Source organism: Chelonoidis abingdonii, chromosome 4 (genome assembly GCF_003597395.2).
Source record: "Chelonoidis abingdonii isolate Lonesome George chromosome 4, CheloAbing_2.0, whole genome shotgun sequence".
NCBI classification, from domain to species: Eukaryota; Metazoa; Chordata; order Testudines; family Testudinidae; genus Chelonoidis; species Chelonoidis abingdonii.
In genome coordinates this window covers 47024066-47046950 of record NC_133772.1, presented here as the reverse complement: position 1 = coordinate 47046950, position 22885 = coordinate 47024066, and the positions used below count along the sequence as shown (strand labels likewise).

Here is a 22885-nt window from a genome sequence, read left to right as displayed (position 1 = left end):
ATTCCTTCATTTCTCTTTGGTTGACCCTTTCTGTCAGGTTTTACACTTTTCTAGGGGTAGGGATTTGGGGGATGGGGTGGGGAGGTGGAAGCTGGTTGGTCACGGCTTTTAAAAACAAACATTTCCCAGCCTTTAGTGTTTGGGTGAGGGACACACAAACGCAAAGTCAGACGATGCCTGGTGTTTCCTTGTACAAAGTACAAGCCATGCTGCCTGTCAGCTCCTACCCGTCCCCAGGCTACAGGCACCGCGCCTTCTTGGGGCTAAGGATACCAGGAAGAGAAAGTAAAAGCGAAACAACGTCCCTTTGCCAGCCAGACTGACAGAGCTCAGATCCGGGGCAGACCGAGCAGAGCGATCACCGCCCCCTGGCTGGATCGGCCGCGGGCCATGACGGGAGCAGGGGGCTTCGCTGGGCAGCGGTGCCTGCCGCTCCTGGCGCTCGGCGGCCTGCTCCAGCTGGCAGGTGAACAAGGCTCAGCGGGGGGCGGCCGGGAGGGAGATCCGCGGGCCACGCGATAAGAGTTGCTCGCGGCCCCGGGGCCAAGGTGCAGGTGCCCCTGGGCAAAGGGGTTTCCCCGCTGCGATTTGCCGCCCCTTGATCCTTTTAAACCCCCGCAAAGAGGAGGCAGCAAATCGTAAGTAGAAGTGAGGGCAGAGAGAGGGCAGCGGCGACAGCAAAGGTTACTGGGCATGCTCAGTTCGTGTGCGCATGCTCAGTGTAGCCAAAGTAGGGAATCGGGCGCACGTGCTGTGTCTGTCGTTACACCGGCTCTGGTCACTGGTGTCCTGAGGCTGCAGAGGCACCAGGAGCCGCGGGACTGTGCGGGGCGCTGGTCCCACCCGCGCACACCCTGGAGCGGGGTGGGATGGGGAGGGTTTGAGGGGCTCCGCACTCTCGTTGCAGGGAGCAGTTTGCCTGGCACAGCTGGTGTCTGGTTTAATTCTGTGCCTGCTCCGTGGTCCGATTCCCTGGCTGGGCTCGGCCTCCCCAAAGCTCCCTCGGCTCTGTTTGCCAGTCCGAGCTACCCTCTCCCCGGGGCTCAAGGGTTACCCTGCCTTGGCTGTTTGTTTAAACCGGACGTTTAATATTTAACTCACAAAGGGCCATTCCTTTAAAATGTCACAACTGGAGGCTGAGCCCGGTGGGGAGGTGGCGCTAGTGAGTCAGTGACAATCCCCACTCTGACTGATACCAGGGTACTTCTTTTCACTGTTTATTAATTATTGTTATGCTCTCATGACAAGAGTTTGAGTGGTAGGTGTAACCTAATTAGATCTCAAGCCACTACTAGCCTATAATCCCCCTGTATTTTCAAGGAGGTAGCCGCTGCTGTGCTTCCTGTTCTGTACCCGAGAGTTGTATAGGTTGCTGTGTGCATAGGCGGCAGGTTTGGATAATTTTTGGTGGTGCCCAAAATGGTGATGCCTCCCCCCCACGCCTGCACCACTTGTCTGCTTCGAAATAGTGTAAACATGGACTGGAAGCCGAAAGCATTTAAGTTTCTCTTTATTGCACAATATCACTATCAGAAAAATCCATTGTTGATTATTAGTGGCCCTACAAATCAAGAATTTGTTGCTGGAATAAAATGAATCTACAGTGCGTCGGCGCCACAAGATTATAAGTGTCAATTAAAAGTGGAAAGTCAGAAGCACCACTTGCCTGCTTTGATATACAGTATTATATTTTGTGGGAATGTTCTTAATGTTTTCTCTGAATACTGTGTGGGTGCCTCAGCTTTCTCTGCAAGGTGCCAACTGAAGGTGTTGAGGACAAAGAGATCAGGTGGCCTCCTTGTCCAGAAGAGACACAAAGGCCAGAGGAGGGAGTGTCAGGAATGAGGAGAGGCCCAGAACTTGGGTCTGGGCTCCCCACCCCCCAAGATGAACCTGACTGAGGGGTCCTGTTTTCTGTACCTACAAGCTCTGTTCTAGACTGTGATCCTGTCGTCTAATAAGCCTTCTGTTTTACCGGCTGGCTGAGAGTCACGTCTGACTGCAGAGTTGGGGTGCAGGGACCTCTGGCTGCCCCAGGACCCTGCCTGGGCGGACTCACTGCAGAAAGCGCATGGTGTGGAAGGGCATGCTGAATGCTCTGAAGTCAGACTCAGGAAGATGTAAGCTTCTTGCCCTGGAGACAGTATGCTCAGAGACAGGAGGCTCCCCAGAGTCCTGACTGGCTTTGAAGGAGTGGTTCCAGAGCATCCCAGCATCCTCTTCCACACCATGCACTTCCCGGAAGTCTGCACAGGCACTAACACTCCCTTCTCTGGCCTTTGTCTCTTTTCCAGGCATTAGGAGGCCACATGAACTCTTTGTTCTCCAACACCTTCAGTTGGCACCTTGCAGGAGAGCGGCCCAGGCCAACAGTGCCTAGGACAGGATTTCAGCCATTCTCTGTGCAGACAGCATCACACGTGGCCCTCTAGGGATCTCAACAATCACATCCCTTATCCCACCATCTAGATGTTAAGAAAATGCATAGAGGAAACTGAGGCACCACACAGTATTTCAGAGAAACATTAAGAACATTCCATTTCGTAAGCACTGTATATCAACTGTTATATACTTTAAAGGGTTGTAAAGTAATCAAGTATTCTGTCTAAACCACAATGATACAAGTTAGTAGGGGAAGCAAAAGTGGATGGAAACCTGGGAGCAGTGACCATGAGATGGTCGAGTTATGGATCCTGACACAAGGAAGAAAAGAGAACAGGCAGAATAACGACCCTGGACTTCAGCAAAGCAGACTTTGACTCCCTAGGAACTGATGGCAGGATCCCTGGAGAATACATGAGGGGGAAAGGAGTGCCAGGAGAGCTGGCTGGTATTTTAAAGATCGCTTATTGAGGTTGCGGAAAACATCCTGATGTGTAAAAATAGTAAAATTATGGTCGGCTACCAGCTGTGCTAACAGGAAATCTTGCTGATTTTAAATGCAAAAAAGAGCTTACAAGAAGTGGAAGAGTGGACCAAATGACCAGGGAGGAATATAAAAATATTGCTCAGGCAGCAGGAGTGAAATCAGGAAGGCCAAAGTCACATTGGAAGTTGCAGCTAGCAAGAGATGTTAAGAGTACAGAAGGGGTTCTTCAGGTAGTTGCAACAAGAAAGAAAGTCAATGGAAAGTGTGGGGCCCCTTACTGATATGAGGAGGCAACAGTGACAGAGGATGTGGAAAAAAGCTAATGTATCATAATGATTTTTTTGCCTCTGTCTTCACAAACAAGATCAGCCTCCCCAGATTGTATTGCACTGGCAGACAGTCATGGAGAAGGTGACCAGCCCTCTGTGGAGAAAGAAGTGGGTCAGGACTATTTAAAAAATGACGAGCGAAGTCTATTGGGCCGGATGCGCTTGCATCCGAGGGTGCTAAAGGATATGTTGGCGGTTTGTGATGCAGAGCCATTGGCTATTATCTTTGAAAAACTCATGGAATGGGGGAGGTCTCAGATGCACTGGAAAAGACTAATGTAGTGCCCATCTTTAAAAAGGCGAAGAAGAGGACAGGATCCAGGGAACTACAGGCCAGTCACCTCACCTCAGTCCCTGGATAAATCATGAAGCGGTTCCTCAAGGAATCAATTTTTTGAAGCACTTAGAGGAGAGGAAGTGATTCAGGAACCGTCACCATGGATTCACTAAGGGCAAGTCCATGCCGACTAACCTACTTGCCTTTCGTATGAGGGAAAACTTGCTCTTGTGGATGAGGGGAAAGCAGTGGATGTGTTCATTCCTTGACTTGTAGCATAAGCTTTGATACGGGTCTCCCACAGTATTTAACTTGATGCAAGTTAAAGAAGTATGAGCTGGTATGAATGGACTGTAAGGTGGATAGAAACTGGCTAGATCCTTTGGGATCAATGGACAGTGATCAACGACTCCATGTCTAGTTTGGCAGCTGGTTTCAAGCCGAGTTGCCCCAAGGGTCGGTCCAGCGGGCGGTTGTTTGTTGAATATCTTCATTAATGATCTGGACGGATGTCGCTCTGGACTGCACTCGCTATCAAGTTTGCAGATGAACAGATAAACTGGGCAGGAGTGGTAGATACACTGGAGGGTGGGGATAGGATACAGAGGGACCTAGACAAATAGAGGGATTGGGCCAAAGAAACCTGATGAGGTTCAACAAGGACAAGTGCAGAGTCCTGCACTTAGGACAAAAAATCCCATCACTGTTACGACTAGGAGCCGACTTATGGCTAGGAGCAGTTCTGCAGAAAAGACCTAGGGGTTACAGTGGTTGAGAAGCTGGATATGAGTCAACCAGTGTGCCCTTGCTGCCAAGCAAGGACTAACAGCATTTTGGTTATATAAGTAGGCATTGCCCGCAGATCATTTCGCCCTCTATTCGACATTGCTGAGGCCTCATCTAGAAGTACTGTTCCAGTTTGGGCCTCACATTACAAGAAGGATGTTGGAAATTGGAAAGAGTCCAGTGGAGGGCAACAAAAATGATTAGGGGGCTGGGCACATGATTTATGAGGAGAGGCTGAGGGAACTGGGATTGGTTTAGTCTGAGACGAGAAGACATGAGGGGGATTTTAAAGCAGCCTTCAACTACCTGAAAGGGGTTCCAAAGAGGGATGGAATCTAGACTGTTCTCAGTGAGTAGCAGAGGACAGAACAAATAGTTAATGGTCTCAAGTTGCAGTGGGAGGTTTAGGTGATATTAGGAAAAACTTTTTCACTAGATAGTTGTGAAGCACTGGGAATGGCGTTACCTAGGAGGGAGGTGGAATCTCCTTCCTTAAGAGGTTTTTAAGGCCCCAGCTTGACAAAGCCCTTGGGCTGGGTATTTAGTTGGGAAATTGGTCCTGCTTTGAGCAGGGGCGTTGGACGAGATGACCTCCTGGGCCCCTTCCAACCCTGATTTCTATGATACTCTAAACTGACCACCAAATTTAAGTTGCGTGTTTTTCCCCTCAGGTGAGGACTCTGGGGTGGGGCTGGGGATGAGGGGTTCACAGTGCAGCACGGTGCTCAGGGTTGGGGTGCTGGAGGCACAGGCTCTGGGGTGGGACAGGGCTGGGGAAACTTGGGGTGCAGACAGGCTGCCCCAGGGCTAGGGGAAGAGAGGACTCCCCCTCACCACTCTCCACTGGCAACAGCAAGCTCCAGGGGAGGGACCCCTCCTCCCCCCACCCCCTGGTCACTGCACATGCTCCTAGGGCCCCTCTCAGGTCCAGAAAGCCCACTCGTCTCCCCTATGGTGGGTACCGGGGAGGGGGTTGCCATCATGTGTGGCCTCCCCTGCTGCTGCCCCTCACCATAGCCTCACTGGGGATGGAGCTGCCCCTTGTCCAGCGTGGTGCAGGAGTGGGGACTGCAGGGTGGTGGCTGAGGGGGGCAGGGTGTCACAAAATTCACCCAAGCCTCAGCTGCTCAGGTCTAGGAAGCTCCCCTCCCAGTAGTGTAGCCAGGTTCTAACATCAGGGGGAGCGAACACATAAAAAAAGGTGCCACCCGACATATCCAATTACTAATGAGGTAGTAGGGTTTACAATGCTATAACAAGAGATTATGCTATTACCATTATCCAGTCAGCTTGCACACTACTATTTTGAATTAGTGATAATTCACAGAGAGAAAGAAAAAAGCTGAATTTAGAGAACAATTATTAACCAGATTCCTGGTTATCCATCAGACACTGTGCTCCAGTCCACAGCACAAAAGACCATAAACCCAGCAGAATCTGGCCAAGAGACTATTCACCTCAAATTGGCATCTGCTCCCCGCACCCCCCTGCCCCCAGTCACCACTATTCAGGAAATAGCTAAGTGAAAAGGTGGCATTGCTGAAGCATTTAGCAGGCAATGGAAAACTCCTATAGAGCACTGTACAGTCCCTGAGAACACTGCTGAATTCTGAGCACTGGGTCTGCAGCTATTCAGCAGTGAGACTGAGGAGACATAACTGGCACCTTAAAGCACCTTTACCCCTCCTTCCTTCACAAGCTGCACTAAGCACAGTTTCACAGCCCCAGGCGCAATACTGTGTGTGTGGGGGGGAAGTACAGTGGGGGGGGGCAATAACCCAAAGTCACTCCTTTGCCTCCTGGTCCTGCTGCTCCCTCAGCCCCCTCCACTGAAGAGAGACCACGAGAAAAAAAAATCCCCCCTCCCCTTTTCCTTCCTTCTCCACTGGCACCAGCTGGACTTCAGAGCCCCCTTCCCTGCTGCACGGCCACCTTGCTCTGCACGGGGCTGCCTGGGACCAAAGGGGCTGCTGCTCCTCAGTCTCCTGCTGCACTGGGGGGGCTGCACTGCTGCCCCTTCCCCTCCCGGCAGAGCCCACCTGGCTCAGGGAGCTGGGCAGCTGCGAGCGGGCAGGCGCCTCCTCCTCATCTCGGGGAGCGCGGCAACCAGCCGACGCTGCCTGCAGCCCCGGAACCAGCGAACAAGGCTGGGGATGCAGGAGGGCGGTGCTCAGCAGAGAGCCAGTTCCGGATTCCGAGTCCGGAGCCCAGTGCTGGCTGCCTGGAAAGACATCGATTTTGGAAATGTGCTCAGAGGGGAGCAGCTGCTTCTCCCTCTTCCCCCCCCACCACGCTACTGGGTGGGAGGAGGGAGGCTCCGGGGCAGGGAGTAGTGGTGGTGGCAGGGGCCGGTGCCCGCTCCAGGCAGGGCCAGAAGAGAAATCCAGCTCCAGATATTGGTGGAGCACACCCCCAGCCCTGAATATTCCTGGTGCTGGGGCACCTGGAGCCCATATAACCTGCCGCCTATGGCTGTGTGCTATTAGTCAGTTGTGGTTAACCACACAGTTGGCTACACGGTGAGCAAAGTGATTTCCCTCTAGAGTGACCAAATGTCCAGTTTCATAGGGACAGTCCTGATTTTTGGGTCTTTTTCTTATATAGACTCCTATTACCTCCCGTGCCGATTTTTCACAATTGCTGTCTGGTCGCCCTATTTGCCTCTATCAGTAATTTGTACAATCAGCTGTTCTTAAATTAGTTAAAAACACATGGGGACTTATTTATATGAACGGCACTATGTAAATGCAAGATCAGTCTTTAAATGCAAAATTGACCTTATTCGAAGAGTGCAGCTCATATAAATGAGTCCCAGGGTTCTTTAACAAATTTTAGCACAGCTCATTATATATAAATAAAAAAAATTGTACAAATAAAAAATAAGTTGGTTGGACTGGAGTCTGGGACAAGCTATTGCCACTTAAGCTGTATACGTCTAGGGTGGTACTCTTTTTAAATAGGCAAGAGCAGATCAAGGATTGCAATATCAACACACTTGTGCTGGTCTGTTGCCAGGTTGACTGTTCAAGATGGAAACACTCAATTCAGATAAACAAACAAACAAACAAAAAATAAACAAAGAAAGAATCTGTCTACTTCCCTTCTAGTAGAGTCAGGTTTTCTGACTATGACTTACCCTCCATGCCAGCGCATAGCACCATATTGGCTCACATCACTATAGAAAGAATCATTAGGGAGGCTTGGTCTATGCTAGAGCTTACTTCAGTATAACATATGTTGCTCTGGGGTGTGAGAAAGTGACACAACCTCCACTCTGTTCTCTGGTAACCTTCCTCAGGCTCAGCACATGCCATTTCTTGTCATCTCTTCACTCTATGTAGTGTTATACAAGGATTCCTGAAGGTCCTGGTATGTGAGCAGTCAAACTGCCTGAGCTCAAGAAGTTGAAAATCAACAACAGTGAACCAAATGTGAATGCACAAGACTTAAGTGGAGGTTACCAATTTGAGAGACTGATGTCGCAGTTCTCTGTATTATTTGGTGATGCTGCATTACATCATCCTGTGTGTAAAGAATGCAGCAAATACAGAATGCAGCAAATAGAGACAAGAACAGAAATGTACCTGCATGGAAACAGGGTCCCCAAGCAGGCCCATAGGCAGCCAAGCAAAAAATGTGTATATGGAGACATCCTTTCTATTACTGTTGTCATTTAGACTTGCCCAAGATTGAGATCATTATGGGGATCCTGGAGTTCTTCCCTGGCTATTTTGAAACAGGCTATGGAATTCTGAGATGTTTCCAAAGATAGATTCTTGCATGAAATATATCTGTATTTATTATTCATCTGTCTCCTCAAAGGGAAGGGAGAATTTTTTATTTCAGAAGGTGGAGAAAGCTCCCAGGGAGAGGCTGTTCTAGATTTGATTTTGACAAATAGGGAGGAACTGGTTGAGAATTTGAAACTGGAAGGCAGCTTGGGTGAAAGTGGTCATGAAATGATAGAGTTCATGATTCTAAGGAATGGTAGGAGGGAAAACAGCAGAAAAAAGATAATGGATTTCCAGAAGACAGACTTTGGCAAACTCTGGGAGTTGGTAGGTAGGATCCCATGGGAAACAAGTCTAAGGGAAAAACAGTTTGAAAAATTGCCATCTCTCTCAAATAGACATTATTTAGGGCGCATAAGTAAACTATCCCACTGCATAGGAAAGATCGGAAGTATGGCAAGAGACCACCCTGGCTTAACCAGGACAACTTCATTAGCCTCAGAAAAATAAAAAGGGATTCCTAAAAAAAGTGGAAACTAGGTCAAATTACATAGGATGAATAAAAAACAAAGCAAAACACACAACACAAGCATGTAGGGATAAAATTAGAAAGACCATGACACCAAATTAGATTAAATTAGGTGGAGACATAAAGGGTAACAAGAAAACATTACAAATACATTAGAAGCAAGAGGAATGCTTTTTTTGTTTCAGTTTTCACCAGAAAGGTTAGTAGCAATTGGTCATCTAACATGGTGAATACCAGTGAAAGTGAGGTTTGATCTGAGGCTAAAATAGGGAAAGAACAAGTTAAAAAATACTTAGACAAGTTACATGTTTTCAAGTCAGCAAGGCCTGATGAAATACATCCTAGAATACTCAAGGAGCTGCCTGAGGAGATATCAGAGACATTAGTGATTATCTTTGAATACTTATGGAAGATGGGAGAAATTCCAGAGAGCTAAAAGAGGGCAAATATAGTGACAATCTGTAAAAATAGGAATAAGGACAACCTGGGGAATTACAGATCAGTCATCTTAACTTCAGTACGCAGCAAGTTAATGGAACAAATAATCAAGCAATGAATTTGGAAATACCTAGAAGATAACTAAATAACAGTCAATATGGATTTGGCAAGAACAAATCACATCAAACCAATCTAATAGTTTTTTTTGACAGGGTAACAAGCCTTGCAGATGGTGGAAAGTGGTAAATGTGATATATCTTGACTTCAGTAAGGCTTTTGATACTGTCTCACAAGACCTTCTGATAAACAAACTAGGGAAATATAGCCTAGATGGATCTATTATAAGGTGGGTGCATAACTGGCAGGAAAACCATTCCTGGAGAATAGTTATCAAGGTTCTCCATCATGCTGGAAGGGCATATTGAGTGGGGTCCTGAAGGGATCGGTTCTTGGTCCAGCTCTGTTCAATATCTTCATCAATGATTTGGATAATGGCATAAAGAGTACACTTATAAAGTTTGTGGACAATATCAAGCTCGGAGGGCTTGCAAGTCCTTTGGAGGGTAGGATTAAAATTCAAAATGATCTGGACAAAGTTGAAAAATGGTCTGAAGTAAATAGGATGAAATTCAATAAGGACAAATGCAAAGTACTCCTAGGGTGACCAGATGTCCCAATTTTATAGGGACAGTCCCGATTTTTGAGTCTTTGTCTTATATAGGCTCCTGTTACTCCCCACCCCCATCCTGATTTTTCACATTTGCCATCTGGTCACCCTAAGTACTCCATTTAGGAAGGAACTATCAGTTGCACACATACAAAATGGGAAATGTCTGCCTAGGAAGGAGTACTGCCAAAGGGATCTGGGGGTCATAATAGATCACAAGTTAAATATGAGTCAACAGTGTAACACTGTTGCAAAAAAGAAAAGCAGACATCATTCTGGGATGTGTTAGCAGGAGAGTTGTAAGCAAGACAAAAGAAGTAATTCTTCTGCTCTACTTTGTGCTGAGGCCTCAACTGGAGTATTGTGTCCAGTTCTGGGTGCCACATTTCAGGAAAAATGTGGACATATTGGACAAAGTCCAGAGGAGAGCAACAAAAATGATTAAAGGCCTAAAAAACATGACCTATGAAGAAAGATTGAAAAACTTGAGTATCAGAGGGGTAGCCGTGTTAGTCTGGATCTATAAACGCAGCAAAGAATTCTGTGGCACCTTATAGACTAACATATGTATTGGAGCATGAGCTTTCGTGGGTGAATACCCACTTCGTTGGATGCACCACTTGCATCCGACGAAGTGGGTATTCACCCACGAAAGCTCATGCTCCAATACGTACGTTAGTCTATAAGGTGCCACAGAACTCTTTGCTTTTTAAAAAATTTGAGTTTTTGTAGTCTGGAGAAGACAAGACTGAGGGGGGCATGATAAGTTTTCAAGTATATAAAAGGTGGTTACAAGGATGAGGGTGAAAAATTGTTCTCCTTAACGTCAAGGATAGGATAAGAAGCAATGGGCTTAAATTGAGGTAAGGGAAGTTTAGGTTGGACATTATGGAAAGCTTCCTGTCATGGTAGTTAAGCACAGGAACAAATTGCTGAAGGACATTGAGGAATGTCCATCTTTGGAGGTCAAGAACAGATCAGACCAGTGGTTCTCAACCTATTTACCATTGTGGGCCACATATGCAGCTCTCTATGTGTTATGTGGGCCGCATCCACACAATATATAAACTACCTGTATGACTCTGAGGATGTCACATGGGCCACAGCTGTGTGCTAATTGGGACGCAAGTGGCTTGCAGGCTGCGGGTTCAGAACTACTGGATTAGACAAATTTAGTTATTACTTATTCCTTCCTTAAGTGCAGGGGACTGAACTACTGTGGTCCCTTCCTAGTCTTACACCTCTATAATTCTATGACAAGGAATTGGTGGTATTGTGTCCCTCTTCCCCTCACCCCAGTGGTGATGGGGACCAAGCAGCACAGTTTTTCCTTTAGAGGAGATTGACAAATGACTTCTGACTGCAACACTGAGACTAGTGCTGAGGGCACTAGCTTGGGACTCAACTAGGTTAAGTTCTCTGCTCCACAACTGACTGGCAAGTCATTCAGTCTCTCTATGCGTCATATTGCCATGGGTAAAAAGGGGATAATAGCACTTCCCTACCTCACAGGGGTATTGTGAGGATACAGTACATAAAAAAGTCTGAGGTGCTCAGCTGTTATGGTAATAGGGTCCATATAAATACCTGGGATGGATGGATGGGTGGATAGAATGCACATTTCTCTTCCATTAGGTTCTACCATTAAGCTCCAGTGTATTAAATGTAATATGTAGTGTATTCACTTCTAAAGTTCCCCCTGCACTTTAGTTCTTAAGGACCTGGGCCGCCCAACTAGCCTGTGTTATCTCTATTATTTCATTCAAATAAAAGCAATTATCAATTTAGGAAAGAAAGCTTTTATTCGATTACCATAGAGAGAAGTTATAAAGGGTTATGGGTGCGGAAACAGGCTACTAAAATATTGAATGATCCTTCAGCCAAATAACTGCTTTAAAAGGAACCTTGCCTTTAGGATGTATTGCTCAAAGTATATACTTTCTGTTTTTGAAGAAACTCTTCAAGTGCTGATGGGAAGCACGCCACAAATAGTGTTACTGAATGATAACATCTCCATACCATGCATGATCTCTGGGTACAGTACAGAAGAACTGGATATCAAGGATGTGGGAGTTACTTGGTATCTTAAGACTCCGAGAGCAGACCAAAAAGAGGAAGTATTCACATTTCTCACAGGAGACCATATTCCCCATAGAAATGGAGCCAGTATGTCTGACAGTGACCTGAGAAGAGGAAATGCTGCACTCTCTCTACCACAGATACAGTTTAAGGAAGCAGGAACATATACCTGCCAAGTTACTGTCACCCCTTTTGGTGCTCAGGGAACAGCTGTTTTAGAGGTAGTTGGTAAGTGATTTTATTGCACCGTTTCTTTCATATTGTATCATGGGGACTTGAAGGCAGATGATTTGAATATGGGAGTCCATCTTAGTGGTGCTAGTTTGCTCACCCCACAGATCTTCTGTGGAGGAGTGGGACTAGCCCAAGAAATTGGGTAAGTTGTGCTGCCAGTAACGATGGCAGGAGTTTGGCGAGCACACCTGCCCTGGGAATGTATATGTGGATTGGCAGTCTTCATCTTTGGGGTTTGTCATGATATTTTCTGTACATCTCCATCTTAGTTGCCTTGGAGAGGGCACAATCCCTGTTCTCTATTCACTGTCACTTTTCTTGCTACAAGCAGAGAAGACTGCAGCTCATTTTTCCCTGCAACATCTCCACAGTAGTATCAGTCAAAATATTCCCCTTCCATGATTGTTTTTGCAGATGAGGGAAAATATGGATCTAAGTAAGCCTGTTTGTCATAATCGTTAAGGTTCTAGCCAGATAAGGTTTTCATTATCCAAACCTTAGACTTGCAGTGGCATTTTCACTAGTCTGAAATGCTCTAAATCTGAGACACTATTATTCTCTTTCTATATTTTTTAGACAGAGCAGAGAATAACAAAACCGCCAAGGTCCTAATGAACATTAGTGCTGTTTATCATCCAAGTAATATTCCCTACTGCAGTCATATTTCTGGGGAAAGATGACACAATTAGGGAAAAAAAGATTTAATATTACACATAAGACATTTAGATAATGTGTGTGTCACAACAAAACTAACACCATAGCTATGATTATAATCTAACATAATCTAACTTTTTCTCCATACAGCTCAACCAACTGTCAGCCTGTCTCCAAAAGAAGTTACAATAGAAAGTGACAAGGAGAAGACTCTGTCATGTGAAGTCAATAAGTTCTATCCAAATTTGGTTGACATTAAGTGGATGATGATTTCAAAGAATAATCAGGACAGTAGCGTAGCAGCAGAGGATATTTGCACAGGAGCCTCTGTAGAAAATGAAGATGGCACATTTAATGTCACTAGTAAATTAAGGCTGCAACCGTCTTTGCAGGATAATGGAAATGTCTATAGATGTATTGTGAGTCACAAAACATTTCCTGCCGAGTTACTTCTCAATAGCACCTTGACTGTCACAGGTATCCATCCCCTTTAGGATCTTATCTCTTTTCTTTTGATATGTCATGTGTTCCAGATTGCTGTGTCTAGACCTCCTTTGAAGGAATTTAAACCATGTCAACCTTTTGCTATCCCTGGGGTGCAGTGATATCAGGTGTCACTTAGGAGAGACAGCAGTGCAGGAGAACTAGCCATGCAATGACACTCAAAGAAACAACTATGGGAGTGGGAGCAGAGCAGCCAAGGAGAGCCAGCCTACAAAAAGAAGAGGTTGAAATATGTTCGTGCCACTGACACCTTTGGATATCAGAACTGTTCCAGGTGCACCATCTTAGTGGCATGTATTTTTGGTGGTAGGTCGGGCTAACAACATTTTGTTGCCTCTCTGAGCTCACTGAGTTGATCAAGACTTGTCTTTAACTAAAGGCTGGTTTTGACTCTACAATACATTGAAACACATTTTTGTGGTCTTCATCCTTGAAGGTTTGCAAATATGTAATGTTTTAAGTGGGCGTTTCAGTAGTCTTAGTGGTCTCTTATTATGGCCTTCGGAAGCTCTGATCTGATACAACAAAACATACCTGGCAGTCATTCTCTGGTCTCTTTAGTAGTTCAGTGGGTAATAATTTTAGGCCTACATTAACTGTTCTGTGACATTTCAAATATTCAGCAAGGAAATGAAGGACTAGATTGTTTCACTAAATTCTTTGATTTGAGCAAGTTTAGGATTATCAGATTTTTTTTTCCATTCACAGCCCCCAGATCCGATTCAAGCATTTTAATTGGAGTGGTCGCTGGAACAATAATACCCTGTATTATTGTGCTTGGTTTGGGAGTTTTCGTGTACGATAAGTGTTTTAAGAAAAGTAAGTAGTTTTAAAAGTGCACTGTGCTAATGATATATTAATGGCAACTAATAGACTTAGAATTCAAATATTGACAAGAGCTAACGCTAGTGGACAAACTAACAAGAATCAGTCATCACCATGATCAGTAGCTGCCCAGCACTTAAGTGAAGGTTGGTGAAATGTCCCAAAAGCAGTACACACCATTGCTTTTGTTCCCCTGCTTATCCAGACCCCCGTTTTCACTGAATCCTTCAGATGCCTCTGAAGCCCTTTGGGAAAAAATTAGGGATCATTTTATCTTTTACTAGAACATTTTAAACAAATTGGAACATGATAGGTATTAAATAGGAGAAGTGACAGGCTTGGTAAGAAATGCTGTGCTTTCATATACTGTTATAAAAGGATTTGCTCTTAAAGTTGCCTTTTATTGGTTTAGTAGGTGAGAGTGTCATTCTGAATTCTTCCATATGAACACAGCTTCAGTAGTAACTGGAACTAATTTAACATGATAACTTTTAATAAAATGATGTATTTTTTTAGTACTAACTATACAGAAAAAATACAGATACATAAAAAAGGAGATGAAACCCTTGCTCAGATCACCCCTTTATTGAGAAAGATTCATGTGAAAGACTGAAAATTTGAGGACTGTATGTATCTGACCATATAGTCACTTATCTGCCAAGGACTGTGGAGAAGAAACAACAATTGGGGCATTTGAATCAAGAGAATTCAACCATATGGTATATTAAAAAAAAACAGCATTGGCAAAGATGGTTCATGTTGATAAGCACAATGCTTTAGCATATAGGAATACAGTGTAACTTTTATGCAACAGAGGTAGAAAAATTGCACTTCACTTTTTAGTTTGTCATTCTTCACAACATGGTGCATTGTGCAACTAACATCTATTTTATTGCAGTTCCACCAACAATAATTGCATTCATAGGGAATGTGGAAATGAAGCATTTAGAAGACACTTCATTGTATTGTCAATTTTCTGGCTTTCGTCCAAAACCTATAACTGTAGATTTTTTTCTGAAAAAGTATCAACAAGAACAAAAGGAGAGAATTTACTATTGGAACAGTGAAAAGGATGTTATCCAACGAGATGAGGAAAGTGCTGCTCTCCTGTCTACATCAAAGAATTTTCAGTTTCAGATATATTTGAAGTCACTAGATAATGGCACTTTTGAAGTTCCATGCATCATTCGTGTATCTCCAAATGTTCATGAGCTAAACAAGGCAGAACTTTCTCTTGAAATTATGCACAAGGCCCTTCAGCAACGTCCTGCTATGGCAATAACAGAATTGAAGGTCATAGGTAAGCAAAGTGCTTTGCAGTATGCAAAGTTTAGTTTCTTCAAGTTCGGTCACTGTCTGAATTAAGAACATAAGAACTGCACCATACTGAGTCAGACCAATGATTAATCCAGCTCAGTATCCTGTCTCCAACAATGGCCAGTACCAGAGCTTCAGGGGGAGCATACAGAACAGGGCAATACTGGAGTGATCCACTTGTCTTCCCCTCCCATGCAGTCAGATGTTTAGGGACACCCAAGACATGGGGTTATGTCCCTGACCATCTTGGCTAGTAGTCATTAATGGACCTACTCTCCGTGAACTTAACTAGTTCTTTTTTGAACACAGTTATACTTTTTGGCCATCACAGCATCCCATACCAGTGAGATCCACAGGTAAACCATGTGTTGACTGAAACAGTACTTCCTCTTGCATGTATTAAACTTGCTGACTGTTAATTTCATCGGGTGACCCCTGGTTTTTGTATTGTGGGAAAGGGTAAATAACACTTTCCTGTTCATTTTTTTCCACACCCTTCAAAATTGTATAGACCTCTATCAGATTCCCCCTTAACTGTCTTTTTTTGAAGCTGAACAGCCCTAATCTTTTTAGTCTCTCCTTGTGTGGAAGCTATTCCATCCCTCTGATAATCTTTGTTGCCATTCTCTGTACTTTTTCCAATTCCACTGTATCCTTTTTGAGATGGGGCAACCAGAACTGGACACAGTATTCAAGGTGCAGGCACAATATGGATCAATATAGTGGCATTATGATATTTTCTAGCCCTTTCCTGGTAGTTCCTAACATTCTGTTAGCTTTTTTGCTCACTGCTGTGTATTGAGCGGAAGTTTTCAGAAAGCTATCCATGATAACTCCAAGATCTCTTTATTCAGTGGTAAGAGTTAGTTTAGACCCTGTCATGTTTTAGAACATGCATTACTTTGTACTTTTCAATGTTGAATTCATCTGCCGTTTTTTCATCCAGTGACCTAGTTTTTTGAGATCCCCCTATAATTCTTCGCAATCAGCTTTGGACTTAGCTATCTTGAATAATTTTGCCCCAGATTCCCTTTGCTCCAAGATCTTTGGCAATACTTACCCTTACTTGGCATTGCTGTTGGTAACACATTATGTCCTGTCTGTGTGGTAATGTTAGTATCTCAGTACTGAATTCTTAGGTGTCTTCTCATATTTTTCCAGGAACTAGTAAAGTCACAAAAAAAAACTAGGGTGTTTCTCTAGTTTTCATTCAGAATGCTTGGAAACATGGATTCTTATGAATAACAGACCCTTTTAAGTGTTCAGAAAGTATCATGTAGATTTTGCATTGGAGAAATTAAAGGTTACACTTGAGATATACATAGAGTCAAGAAGCAATTACAGATGCCTTGCTAGCACGTTGGCCTCTGCATCATGGCCCAAAGAAAGCATGGTCTGTGGCATGTTAAAATTAAAGAGGCTTCCTTAATTGGAATAGGATCCAGATCTACCAACTCTCATTTAAAACCAGGGACTAACTGTATATTGAACTTGACCCCAAAGCACAGAACTTTTCTACTGTGTCATTGACAACATGAGTGAGTTTAGCTGCTTAAGATAGATTTGTTGTCTTGGCATCACATTCTCAGTGTTGGAACGGCAACTGTTACATGTAGATTGAGAATTATTTCTTCCCCTGGACATTGAAAGTGTGTTCTTGATTTCAAGCTCTTTATAGGTTAATCGATCTTTTGTGTCTGCTCCTGAAATTTATATTTTGGGTCTAGAACTGAGATGACAGCTAGTTTTGCTTTCTCAAACTGACTGACTGCTTAGTAGAACAGCTATATTAGTGTCTAGCTCTACATACAATGCATTAGTGAAGCAACTTTCTGCCTAAAGTTAGAGGTAGTAGTATGTATGTCTGCTTTCTGTTCAGTATATAATATTGATAGATGTCCAAAGGGATTCTTCTTGTGGGCAATGGGGTAGATTTCTTCTGAATAAATATCAGAAAATCTCACTTGCAAACACATGTAGATGTCTTCACACAGAGAAGCTTGAATTTAACCTTTTATTTTGTGACTTTAGTCTTTTAAGTTCACCTTTAGGTGTACCTGAGCTCAGTATTTTATTTGGCCTACTGTGTAATATTTTATTTGCGTGAACTATGACACTCATGTATGTTGAGTACTAAGTCTTAAGATTGCAAATAAGATGGATGTGGTAGAAGAATCTAGACATAAGGTCACCTGCAAGATGCTCAGCACCCCCAAATCCCATTGATTTCTATGGGAGCAGATGGCGCTCAATACCTTACAGAACTGGTCATGTGCTGATTATCACATTTTAAAAAACTGATTCTTGTTAAATTCACAAATCTGATTGTTTTCCTTTCTAGCTGTGCCAGTGTTGGATCCAATTCTGTGTTCTACAGATGTGCCGAGACCAGATGAGCCTATAACTTTGACTTGCAGAATTCATTCATTTTTCCCTGAAACAATTGAATTGGCTTGGTATAAAGATGATGTTCAAGTGCCAGACAAACCCTTTATTAGTGATGTGACAAGTGGACCAGATGGACTTTTCTTCTGCACCAGTAGCTTAATATTGCATCTTGGAGTTGAGGACATTGGAAGGAGATTCATATGCAAAGCTAAACTTAAAGGCTCACACCAATATAAAAAATCTTTTTGGAAGCTGGAAAATTTGAGTAAGTTAATTCTCAAAATACTATTTTATTAGTAGAACGAAAGCTGTAACGACCATCACCATAACACACACATTGCTTTTAAAGGAAAAATTATTGATCTCTGGGTCACTTTCTGCAGTACTCAGGTGATCCCTTTTAAAAGGTGAAATACAGCCCTCCACAGAGGGCCAGCAGAAGGCTTAGGCACCATCAAAGCCACATTTTGTGGATTTAACTGCTACATAGGTCTAGAGCTGCTAGATCTTTGCATGGGGTGAATTTTATCAAAAGGCAACATCCCCAATAGGAAAAGGGGTGTATTTTAACACATTAACAGACACGTTAAAATCCTATGGTAGGAAAGACCATTGCAATTGTAATAAGTAGGAGCTTCAGTGTCACCTCAGTGAGCTAACACATATTGAAATATGGATTTTTAAACATGTAAAAACCCAAACAAACCACATTTTTTCTTAGTGAAGACAAGGCCTCCTTGTTCTATCTCTAGGCCAGATCTTACACTCCTTATGCAGGCAAAATACCCTTTGAAATCACTCCAGGTTTTGCCTGACTAGAAAATGAATGGGTAAGTACAGGATCATGTTTTATACTTTTACTATCTATAAAAGAAAACCAAGAACAAATTCTTCCCTTAGAGTTTTCTTTAAAAATCCTGTGCTTGGTTCAAGTTACCAATGTTTCTTTTCTGATCCCAGACTGATGCCTGCACATGCAAAGTTTCAGTTCTCAAGGAGGTTGGGGACATTTGTAAACTACTGTACAGATATGTGGCATGTTTTACTTTCTGAAGCATTCCTCAGGAAATCTCTCTCTCTATTAGGGCTTTCAAGTGGTTAAAAAACTAATCGTGCTGTTAAATTATAATAGAATACCATTAATTTAACTATTTTGCATGTTTTCTACATTTTCCAATATATTGATTTCAATTACAACACAGAATACAAAGTGTACAGTGCTCATTTTATATTTATTTTTGATTACAAGTATTTGCACTGTAACAAAAAATAGTATTTTTCAGTTCACCGAATACAAGTACTGTAGTGCAGTCTCTTTATCATGAAAGTTGAACTTACAAATGTAGAATTATGTAAAAAAACTGCATTCAAAAATAAAATATTGTAAAACTTTAGAGCCTGCAAGTCCATTCAGTCCTACTTCTTGTTCAGCCAATGGCTCAGACAAACAAGTTTGTTTACATTTGCAGGAGATAGTACTGCCTGCATCTTGTTTTCAGTGTCACGTGAAAGTGAGAACAGGCATTCTCATGGCACTGTTGTAGCTGGCATTGCAAGATATTTATGTGCAAGATGTGCTAAAGATTCATATGTCCCTTTATGTTTCAACCACCATTCCAGGAGTCGTGTCCATGCTTATGACGGGTTCTGCTCAATAACAATCCAAAGCAGTGCAGACCAAAGCATGTTCATTTTCATTATCTGAGTCAGATGCCACTAGCAGAAGGTTGATTTTCTTTTTTGGTGGTTTGGGTTCTGTAGTTTCCACATCGGTGTGTTGCTCTTTTAAGACTTCTGAAGGCATGATCCACACCTTGTTCCTCTCAGATTTTGGAAGGCACTTCAGATTCTTAAACTTTGGTTTGAGTGCTGTAGATATCTTTAGAAATCTCAGATTGGTACCTTCTTTGCATTTTGTCATATCTGCAGTGAAAGTGTTCTTAAAATAAACAACACGTGCTGGGTCATCATCCGAGACTGCTATAACATGAAATATATGGCAGAATGCAGGTAAAACAGAGCAGGGGATATACAATTCTCCCCCAAGGAGTTCAGTCACAAAATGTAATAAATGCATTTTTTATTAACAAGCGTCCTTGTCATGGAAACATGTCCTCTGAAATGGTGGCCAAACCATGAAGGAGCATACAAATGTTTGGCATATCTGGCATGTAAATACTTTGTAATGCTGGCTACAAAAGTGCCGTGCAAATGCCTTGTTCTCATTTTCTGGTGACATTGTAAATAAGATGAGGGCAGCATTATCTCCTGTAAATGTAAACAAACTTGTTTGTCTTAGCGGACTGAGCGGACTTGTAGGCTCTGAAGTTTTACAGTGTTTTGTTTTTGAGTGCAGTTATATAAAAAAAAATCTATATTTGTAAGTTGCACTTTCTTGACAAAGAGATTGCACTATAGTACTTGTATGAAGTGAATTGAAAAATACTATTTCTTTTGTTTATCACTTTGACAGTGCAAATATTTATAATAAATAATATACTCTTTGGTTTCAATTATAACACAGAATACAATATGAAAATGTAGAAAAACATCCAAAATATTTAATCAATTTAAATTGGTATTCTATTGTTTAGTAGTATGATTAAAAATGTGATTAACCACAATTAATTTTTTTAATCATGATTAATTTTTTTGGGTTAGTTGTGTGAGTTAACTGCAATTTATCTACAGCCTTAATATATATATGACATAAAATAATGAAACAGACATTCATAGATGTAACACTTCTCTTTCTGACAGACAGGATGTGCTATTTTTTACAGAATTGTATCATTTAGAGTTTCTACCTCTTCCCCATAGCTTTATTTCCATTTTCATTCCTATTTTCCTCCATTATTTTTCTCCTTCTTCTCCTGTTGCTCACATACAGCCGTTAAGATCTTTGCTGTCATTGGGAGCACCACTGTGAATTTCTAATTAACAGAAACACGGCAGAAGGTCTGTACTTTTGTTTCTGTTTTCTCTCAACTGCCTAATCATTCTACCTTTGCCTTATTTGTTGTTTTATTTGCAGTATTTACTCCAAAAGTCTCAAATATTGTATGTGAGCCCAGTACCCCTGAGAGTGGGGAGGGCGTCACATTATCTTGCCAGGTGACAGATTACCACCCAGCACAGTGTCAGGTGCGCTGGCTGAGAGGCTTTGAAGAGCTCACCAAGGCTGCAATTAAAACCCAGGACCCTCAGCTTGATAATGCAACAAATCTGTACCACAGAGAAAGCCAAGTGACATTTACACCTGAACCTGAGGACCATGCAGTAGAGTTCACTATTGAAGTCATCCATTGCAACAGAACTACAAAGAAGTCCTATCCCCTCATGTTAAAAGGTGACTATTTTTTTTGTGCAAGGTACTCCTGCTTTCTCCTTTAGTCTTCTTTACATTATATGGGAAGGGCACAGGCCTAGAGCAGATGTTGATGCTGGACCAGCATTAACTCCCCTGGAGATATCTGATTAGTGACTCAAGGGGAGTACTGTGTGGTGCATCTTCTCCCCTGGCTATTCCAGCCATAGCACAGCTCTCCCCTGAGCACAGACCCTGCCCCCACGGAGTTGAGATGTGGTGTGTGGAAAGGGAGTATGCAGTGAAAATGCTGCTCCTGCCCTCTTCACCACCCAGTCTGGCTCCGCAAGATTCTGCTCCCTTCCTCTTGTACGTAGAGGAGAGAACATAGAGTATTTTAATCAAATAAAACACTTACTTGTCCCAGTGTCAATAGCCAACAGATTTCTGACAAGCAACCCTACAACAACAAGCCAATGTGTGCAAGGTAGGGAAAATTACTCAGTAAAGAAAGATTTAGGTTGAGAATTTCAAAACCACTGAGAGGATTTGGATACCTTATTGCCATTAACTTTAATGGAAACTAGGTGTCCAAATCCCTTAGGTAAATTTAACAATCTCAAGCTTAAGGGACTCTTGGAAGCTTGAAAAATTTATGAGCAACAACGAGAAAACAAGCACTCTTAGGTGTTATGGAACATTTCCCTCTTCGTGTCTTTTTGAAGACTAGAAGTATGAAGTAACTTCGTGGGAGCTCTACAAAAAAGCAAAGAAAGAACTATTTTTTTAGAAAAGCTCTGTAGCTGAACAGTTACTGACAGGTATATAAACTAGTGCTGTGTTTCCCAAACTTGGGATGCCGCTTGTGCAGGGAAAGTCCCTGGTGGGCCAGAGCGGTTTGTTTACCTACTGCATCTGCATGTTTGGCCAATCGCGGCTCCCACTGGCTGCGGTTCACTGCTCTAGGCCAATGGGAGCTGCTGGAAGTGGCGTAGGCCGAGGGACATACTGGTCGCCACTTCCTGCAGCTCCCATTGGCCTGGAGCAGCGAACCGCGGCCACTGGGAGCTGCAATCGGCCAAACCTGTGGACGTGGCAGGTAAACAAACCTGCCCAGCCCGCCAGGGGCTTTCCCTGCATAGGCGGTGTCCCAAGTTTGGGAAATACTGAATTAGGGGGTCAAACTTTATAGCTTTTGTAGGCCAAGCTCATTGCACACACCAGGCCCCCCCTGCATCCCTCCATTCTCCACCACAAGCTTCCTGTATGCCACCCCTCCCTTCCCTCCCTGCACCCTCACACGCTCTCTTATGACAGGGGTAAGTGTCCCCTCCTCGCCCCCCCAGGCTCATATCATTGTCTCCGTACTTCCTCCATGCCAGGGTTTCTGTTTTCTCCCTCCATTAGCCCTCCCCCATGGTAAGATCTGTGTTCCCCATTTTTCCCTTTGCCCTTTGCCAAGGTCCCCTATTTCCTCATTCTAGAGGCTTTGGGTGCACTCTCATTCTCCATGCTCTCTACTCCCCTCTTCCAGCCCATGCCAGGGCTCTGGGTACCACTCTATTCCCCCCTCACTATTTTTGTTTGTTTTTGGTTCTCCCCTTCTCTCTAGGAGATAAGTCATTCAAGGTGTCACCATATTAAACTTTATTGGGAAGATGGGCAGAACTTAGATGGCGGTAGGGAGTTAGGCTGGAATATGTTAATGAGTGCCATCAACTGGTTGTAGGATCTATAGACAATTAGATAAGTGGTTGAAGCTGTAGTCTATGCTAACCAGATGCTAGCGCCCATCTTCATGCATCCCACTTTTCAATTGTCCATTTTTCACCAAAATCTATAGCATTCTGCCCACTGATGTCTATAACATTTCCTGAAATTTTGGAATTAAGCAGATGCATCATTTAAGAGTTCTTGCGTTACATCCAGATAAAAACAGAGAAATGTCATC

General features: G+C 43.3%; 1 protein-coding gene across 1 annotated transcript in view; it reads left to right on the top strand.

Annotated features, from left to right (window-relative positions):
• The first annotated feature begins 299 nt into the window (after positions 1-299).
• LOC116835941 (uncharacterized) overlaps positions 300-22885 on the top strand; it is a 34276-nt gene continuing 11690 nt past the window's right edge. Inside the window, exons 1-7 of the mRNA XM_032799237.2 lie at positions 300-466; positions 11580-11933; positions 12744-13070; positions 13806-13916; positions 14821-15222; positions 17581-17892; positions 20662-20976. Coding sequence (XP_032655128.1) covers positions 391-466; positions 11580-11933; positions 12744-13070; positions 13806-13916; positions 14821-15222; positions 17581-17892; positions 20662-20976 — 1897 coding nt within the window. The 5' untranslated portion in view covers positions 300-390. The remainder of the gene's footprint in view (positions 467-11579; positions 11934-12743; positions 13071-13805; positions 13917-14820; positions 15223-17580; positions 17893-20661; positions 20977-22885) is intronic.